General features: G+C 47.6%; 1 protein-coding gene across 4 annotated transcripts in view; it reads right to left on the reverse strand.

Moving 5' to 3' along the window:
- Positions 1–1,216: 1,216 nt before the first annotated feature.
- Bcl2l11 (BCL2 like 11) overlaps positions 1,217–8,339 on the reverse strand; it is a 40,273-nt gene continuing 33,150 nt past the window's right edge. For all 4 annotated transcript variants that reach the window (XM_008854236.3, XM_008854234.3, XM_029556705.1 and 1 more), the window contains one exon: positions 1,217–3,810. In XM_008854236.3, coding sequence (XP_008852458.1) covers positions 3,712–3,810 — 99 coding nt within the window. In that variant the 3' untranslated portion in view covers positions 1,217–3,711. The remainder of the gene's footprint in view (positions 3,811–8,339) is intronic.

Raw genomic sequence — 8,339 nt, forward strand, 5'->3', positions numbered from 1 at the left:
GAAGGACAAAGCCATCTATGTCGAGTCACTAGAAGTCCTTGGAACTTTGTGAGCTGTTTCATCTTCACACCCAGCCCAGTAGCGCCCCCAGCCTCTCTCAAGGGGAATGGAGAGTTGGACAGAGGGCATGAGCTTGCAGAAGCAGGCTGATCTAATGCAGTGAGCAGGTGAGGGGGCTGGACAACTAGCTCCTGAAGTTCAGCCACACCCCAACACACAGGGACCACAGAGCAGGTGGGGGCAGCTCAATCGCTTGCCAGCAAGCATTCTGGGAAGTCACGTGGTCCTGGAGGATGCTCTGGAAGCAGGACCCAACCTGCCTACCCTGGACAGCCACACTGTAGCACCCTCAGAGGTGGCAGGACTGTATTTCTCTCAACACTGAATAGTCACTTTCAATTACAAAACCCAACTTTCCCATCTGCTGATAATACTTTTTTTTTCTTTCTTCTTAAAGTCATGGGCAGAGTCTGTACAGCTGCTTCTCTGAGAAGCTAGCTTCATTAAGAGTCAAATCTGCCAGTCTACCAGATCTAGAGCATCTCATGGATCTCTAAATACCAACTTTATCAGAAGGACAGCAACATCTAAGAACTGACTATCAGGAGCTGAAGCTGGAGGCCACACCCTGGGAGAGCAGACCCAGTCACTGGCCCCACCTCAGGAGCTGAAGCAATTCATGGGATGGCAGGGGTATGGGGGACAGGGATGTCAACACTTTCAAGAACTTAAGACATTAAATAAGCAGAAAATAAATATACAACACTTCTACAAGTTACAGCATCATGAAACAGTAGGGCGCATTACACACAAAAAGAATCTACAATATTTACAATCCTTAATTCTGAAAAGTTTAGAAAAACAGTGATTTTTACTTATTTATACTGTACAAAATTTTACAAGAAAGGTAAAGGAAACAAAATTGCACACAGACATTTGGCTCAGTTGATAAGTAAAATATGACTTCCTAACCTAATAAATAGTCAAAATATATACAATATTAAGAAGAGAAAACAGGAGAAAATTATATTCCATTATGTATTTTTTTTTTTTAATCAGAGGGATTTTAAACTGGTTTCTCTGACACCCCCCCCCCCCCCCCCCTCCCCCACCACCAACTTGTTTCTGGGAGAAAATCTGAAGAATCACTCAGGAAGTCATTTTGTGTGTTTATTACATCTTGGTGAAGTCACAGGACACTTTTTACAAACCTCACATGGGGAGAGGCTGTCAAGGCACAAAACCCGCATTATGTTTAAAAAAGGGGGGGTCTAGTTTCTGTCCTACAGAAAGTTAAAAAAATAATAAAAATTAAAAAGTACAAAGGTCTGCCCACAGTGGGTAGGCATATTTTCTGCAGGGAGGCATTGGATAAACAGATACAGTACAGACACATCCAGTCATGTCTAACTTCTGGTGCCAGCATCCTGTCCTTGAATACTTCTACAATTCATAGAATCTCTTATTTCCCCATGAGCTGCTTCAATGGCCAGCCCAAGGCTGGAGGCCAATGGGCCAGAGGTAAGCATGCTTGTGGGGCCGCACATGCCATTGGCACCTGGCTCGGAGAGCCTGCTACGCCTGCCCAGGTGGCACTGCGGAGCCACAGGGCTAAGAAACAGTAAAGTGCTCCAGTCGGGGAGACTGGCACGTGAGTAGAGGTCCTAGGGGGTGGGGAGAATGACCCAGAACCAGGTATGTCTTTGGTGTGTGTATGTGTCTAGCAGGGCCACGGCTGCAATCCTAACACCATCTTACACTCACAGCCGTGGGCTGCAAGTTGGGGGTTCAAGACACATCAAGAAACAAGCTGAGCTCCAACACAGCTCTCAAAATATTAAACATCCAACAGAGGCTGGGGCAAAGAGGTTTAAAAAGGAAGAATATTTGGAATCAAGTGATCTCCACCTAAAGGAAATAGCATATAGGCAATATATATATACATATGCACATACATACATATCAACTCAGAAACAGACAAGTGAATGGGTTTTTTTCTCTCAATAACATAAAAACACTGGTCCTCTACAGGGAAAAGCAAACACAATCATTGGCACTGCTAACCTGTTTGAAAACTCATGCACTTCTTTTAGAAAGCTGTTTGCTGTTGTAGGGTTCAATCCCCCTCCCTCTCCCGTTTTTCCTCTCTGGTTGTTTGCCTACTTGTGTACTGTTGTTTTTGGGAGCTGCTCAGGGCCTTGCACATGCTAGGCAAGTGCTCCTCCACAGAGCTACATCTCCAGTCCTGTCTGCTCTTGAAATGACTTGACCAGTGTGTGGGCTTCTGGTGTACGAAGTCATAAGGGGCAGGTACTGAGAAAGAGCACCCCCCACCCCAGACATGGATGGCCCAACAAGATCCAACTGTTAAGAAAACAGGGAGAGCAAAGTAGACCAGTCATCTTCCAGAGACTGAAAGGGACGTTTCCATTTTACACAATGGAGATTTCCTATGGTACTGGTGGGGCTGGGACAGCCTCTATTTGAAAGTAGATTCAAAAGAATGGGGATGAAGTTCAGGCCTCACGGCCTGAGCAGGAAGAAGCCAAGAAGCCTGTAAAATGGCCACCCGAACCCCTCACCCTCTAAGTGACCTGGCCAATCCCCATAAGGGTGCTGACTCAAGCCTAGCTGCATGGGTGCATGCCAACCATATGGTACTCATGGCAAAATACAGCCCGAGCCTGCAGGACAGCCTGCAACCAGAGGGGCTAACGGTGAAGAGGGTCCGCCACTTAGTCTGTGGCCATGACTTCTCTCAGAAAACTAAGAGAAAAAAGCCACAAAAAGAAATGAAGTGGGCACAAGCCCTTCCCAGTGAGTCAGCTTGATTGACGGAGCTGGCCCAAGCCAGGCAGCCCCTAGCCCTTGCTCTGACCCAAACACATTACATCATGAAAATACCCTGGACCAAACCCGTGAATCAGCATGAAGACAGACTGAGGAGCATCAGAGATGATGAAGGAAAATATGGAGAAAGTCTGATGTTCTGCCACAGACACAACAGGGCTAAGGAGGTAAATAAATATTTACAAAACGGGAGTGGCATACCGAAACAGACCCTCTGCCCCTTTTGTCCAGTCTATTTCATAGGAACTCTTGGTATATAATAAAAAAAGAACTCAAAGAGGCCATGGCAGGGGAGGGAGGATTACACCCCACTTGCCCTGCTTAAATTCTGTACAGTTATCTCTAAAAATAAACTAAGGCAGCTTTATAAATCAGCTGGCTCAGTTTCCACTGCAGGGTTTACATAATCCTCTGAGAGTAGGCAACAGGTTCTTAAATTTTTAGTATAAAAACCATCCACAAGTTGGCTAAAAAGTTTTCATTTCCTTTCTGAAAACAGACTGTTACCAAAAAAAGTGGGTTAAGGAAAAAAAAAAAAATCACACCACATGTAAACACCGTTCTTGCATATGATCCTGCTCCAAAGAACCATGATTAGTACATTAAAAAGAGAAGACTCCTCCCTCATTTACATTCACAACAAACTTCCATTGGAAATTCTGCCATGTGGTGGTGAACAGTAAGGTCAAGTTCACATCGACACGGTGTGGTGTCTTCTGAGTGTGTCGCTCACCCTCCGCACACCTCTCTGGGATGGAACAGCTGACTGCATAGTAATGGCACAGAGAGATTGCAGTGCTGGGGCTTGCTGATCTGAACAAGAGAAATGTCTGCATGTGTCTCGGTTGTGCAAAGACCCCATCAATGCCTTCTCCACACCAGGCGGACGATGAAACGTAACAGTTGTAAGATAACCATTTGGGGGTGGTCTTCATCTGCTTGGTAATTATTCAAAAATACCTGCAACAATAAAAGCAAAGTGTCTTAGTTACGTCCCAATAATCTGAGGAGGGGATACGTAGGAAGCAACCAATCCCACTATCATGGACAGCACCCCTTCATGAAAGCACCCAACCCAGGAGAACCTACATCTCCCCTGATTTCAGAGTGCAAGCATACCAAACACATTCTCCTTCACACAGGAAGACAAAGCACACAGAAGAACCTTCAAAGTACTCCCAAAGAAGCCCTCGACTTCGGTTCGGGAAACCTTCACATAGGTGCTGTACAAAGCCACCTCAGCCTACTGGGGAAGAGAGGCTGGGGTGTGGGAGGGGGCAGAGGAAAATAACGAATGAACTTGGTAACCACTATGTTCACTGACATTCAGATGTGCTGACTCCCTCGAGGGTAGATTTCTGGCATCTGTAATTGACTTGAGAAAGCAGTGATTTGGGGTAATTTGCCCTAAGAAGCTAAATAAAGTGAAGCAGTGGTGTGTCGCTGTGCCTCTGGCTGTTCTGGGTGGCACAGCAGGATAAAATAAACAGTGACCCGGCGGGGTGCCCACAGTCACAGACAGAGGGCTGACTCAACCCCACCCTCCCACACAAAGGCCTGGGGAGCAAAGAGAAATTAAGAAGAAAAGGCCCCATTGCTGGTGACAGACATAAGCTTGTTACAAGCCAGAACTGTGCAGAAGTGAGTCTTGGATTCATTTGAAGATTTCAGAGTCCAGCCTCTTCTAGAGCATCCACTTCTGGGTTCTAATTTACTTTGTGGGGAAATACAAGGTGTAAATTCAGATGCACCAAAGGGGGCACATTTGCTTCAATGCCATGAGCCACAACCTAGTTCACATTCAAGGCAGCCCTGGTTATTTCCTTAATGACTAACTCACACATGAGATCTGGCTGCGTGATGGTCCCCAGCCTCCTACAAACCCCCCTTCATTCTGGCGGTAAATGCTCCTGAGGCACCGTCTGGGAACCACCGGCCATGAATCAGGCTGGGACATCTGTCCCCCTCAGACTGCAAAGGTCCCTGCAGACACCAGCTGCAAGGGGAGCTCCCCTCTCCTGTTTACGCAGCTCTGGAGCTCAAGGGGCCAGGGCATTTCCCCTTCTCCTTCCATAACAAGATGGGAGGAAATCAGCTTTATGTCAGCGATTCCTGCAGAGGAGCTGTGTAACCACAGGCTGCGATTTTTATCGGCTTTACACACAAGATTGCTTTGTTTTGATTTAACTTTCAAAATTACGTTGCTCCTTCAGTGTGAGAGTAACTCAGGGGAAGGTTAATTTTGGTGTAGACTAATATTAATAGTTGAAAGAGGCTTATTCAAAATAAAACCACAACTTACTCAAACAAAGAAAGTGTGTGCTATGATCGGCTAAGCCATCAATCCAAGGTGGGAAGCCTCACACCAACCTGGTGTCATGGCTACCCTCGGTGTATGTAGACAAAGGGGCTGACTGGGTGTCTCCATTCAAAATGACACCAGCAAGAGTGGGTGGGTCACCCAAGGGACAGGACTCAACTGCTTATACTTGGCAGGCTAATTTGTCCAGCCACTCTCTGAGGGCAGCAGGTGGACAATGGCAACTGTGACCAAGGTAAGGGGAAGGTGTGCACAAGAGACACTCACAAACGCTGAGCTGCTCTGAGCTGTGGGGTGGAGATTTTGGCAAAGGGGAGACCCAGTCCCCTGAGTTCAGGGTTGCTGCTGCACCTCATTCTACAAGGCTGCCTCTCAGGCAGTGGTGTGACAGTGTGGCACAAGCCTCTAACAAGTGAACAATTGCTTTTGGACAACATTCAATGGAGGAAGCCATTAGCACTGATTCTGAGAGCCGTGCCAGCCCAGAAATCCCTTGACAGCTGGCACGGCAGCTACCACTGCTCTGGCCTAGCACATGCAACTACATGGCAGCAAACAGCTGGATGGGCTGTGCTCCCTTATGGCAGATTCCGCAATGGGGCATATACTAGCGCAGCTGCTGCAGGTGTGCAACAGTCTGGGTCTGATGGTGTGAACATGGGATGGTCTGAGAGCTGTATCAGATGAAGACAAGAAGCCAGGACCTATTAAGTCCAGGGCCAGAGCAAGTGCTTGATCTAGAAGAGAGCTCCGAGGGATACCTACACAAGGACTGGACTCCAACCCTGCACCCAGCTTATTTAAGGGTTAGAAGAGGTGGAAAAATAAGGCAAAGCCCCCACAACAGCACACCCTGTGAAGGCTCCCAGGAAGCATAGGCCCTTGGGGTTCAGGCCACGACAACATGCCAAGGATGAAAGCTGAAGGTCAGGCCTGAAAATGACTATCACCTATTGGGGGAAGTCATCCTCTAAATGTCAGTGTAATGGTGAGACCCACCCGGAGCTGTAAGGGCCCTCACCGTATTAATGCAGACGTAGAAGGATGACAGAAACACACTAAGAGGGAGTAACGGTACCAGATCCCTCCTTCCAGGCCATGCCCCTCAGGTCTACATCTGTGTCAATACTCATACTCAGGTCTTCAAGAGGCATCTGTGTACAAGGGTATAGTTCAGTACCGCACTTACGCTGCACGATAAAAAACAGATGGCCTTTTCTAACTATCATTTGAAACAGAAAATATGGTCAACACAATAAGAAGTTCCTCCTCCCTCCTGGTGACTCTGGGTGCCTCTCTATATGAGCTGTACTGTGTCCCCCAGATTTTCAGGTTGTAGTCCTGACCCCTACTACCAAGGTGTGCTTATAAAGACGATACAGACACACCAGAGGGACAGCCTCATGAGGCCACAGAGTTGGGTGTGTGAAGACACTGTCCATGCCAAGTCTGATTTCACACTGTGGCTTCAGAACTGTGAAGGACTCACTACTGTCTAATCACCCTGTCTACAGCCAGGTTACTGTAGCCAGAACAAACCTTTCATTCATGCTTAACTACCATTCTCAGTCCTTCGAGCTTCAAGTGCAAACAATATTTCTTGGAGCTGAGTTCAGTAACTGTGTTTCAGTCTAAATTATAGATACTTGGGAGATCTTCTACAGTGATGAATTTGGGTGAAGGAAGTATTGAGAAGGCTGCAGAGACAAGCTGCCCCCCCCCCCAAAGCAAGTGTTTAGATGGACTATGGGTGGCCAGGCTTGGGAACAGAAGAATCACCCATTGCCACTGCTAAATGAAACGACCAATCACATGCATTCATGTCTTTAAAACAAACCCATGGGCCACCATGGCTCTCCCCATACTGTGACTGGCTGGGGAAAGCAGGGCCAGGACAGGTGCCCTGAAGCCCACATTCTCCTAGAAGGTACGTCATCTGACCTAGGACCACACACACAAGCTCCCACAATGGAGAGAGATAATGCAGATGCCGGCAAGCCAGAGACAGGATAGAAGCTCAAAGGTGACTCTGGAGCTAAGACAACTTTGTCCCATGTCTGGAACCCTGGAAAGGCCCTTCACTGCTCAAAGCAGCCTCATTTTTGGCTGTCAGGAGGATTCAGACTGGGCTTATGGACTGAGGATGGAGACACGGAGACATAAACACACACCCAGTTGCAGTTTAGGGTCATGTTTCCTGGTAGTTCCAGTGACAGGGGTAAAAATGACAGTATGTCCATCCTATCAAAGGCAGCACAACTCTAAGTTCTTAGATACAATGAAGAAGGTACAGGTATACCTACAAAAGTTCAAAATCCAGAGAAATTTAGTTCAAAAGCTGGGCTTTATACAGAATGATCACATGTAAGTCTCAAGATGTTTTAACTTTTAACAGATTCATAGTAACATACCACAGGAGACTGATTTGGACCATGAGACCAGGAAGGACTCCGGCAGGGAATATCTGTTCCATGTTCCGGCCCCTCAGAGGGCAACACAGTGTCTGCCTGGATGGTGTGCTGTCCTCCATCCCTGCTGCTCAGGGTGAGCATCCAGGAGGCTGAGGGTACCCAGGGACTGCTTGGCATCTTCTGGGACAGAGCTGCATCACCACTCTCTTTGGGATCCTAACCCATCCATATAAAACAGTGTTTAGAATGGCAACAGAGTGAAGACAGCTCAGGCCTTGGGCCCCTGTCCACCTCCAGACTGAAAATCAGCTTCATCAATGCTCACTGCTGCTTTCAGGCCAGACGACTGCTGTCCAAAGACCCAAATTCACTTTCTGTTTGCCACCAAAATAATTAAAGGCTTAGCGATCACAGCAGCCAGAGAGGGCACAAGGGGCACCCAGTATAGAGCAGGATGCCCCTCAACACCAGGCAAGCAAACATACTCCCCCAGCACTGCAAGCAAACAGAGCTGTCGCTGATCTGCCATGGCCACGTCATGGCACTTGAAAGTCAAAAAAGGTGGCATATTGTGCTGGATAGCTTTAGTGTCAACTTGACACACCTGGGTTGAGGGAGCCTCAATCGGGAAATTGCCTCTATTGGACTGGCCTGTGGCCATGTCTGAAGGGCATCTTCTTGATGTGTGATGTGGGAGGGCCCAGCCCACTGTGGGTGGTGCCACCCCTGGGCAGGTGGGCCTGTGTTGCATAAGAAAG

Source organism: Nannospalax galili, unplaced genomic scaffold, assembly GCF_000622305.1.
Source record: "Nannospalax galili isolate Female #2095 unplaced genomic scaffold, S.galili_v1.0 scaffold2267, whole genome shotgun sequence".
In the NCBI taxonomy this organism is placed as follows: Eukaryota; Metazoa; Chordata; class Mammalia; order Rodentia; family Spalacidae; genus Nannospalax; species Nannospalax galili.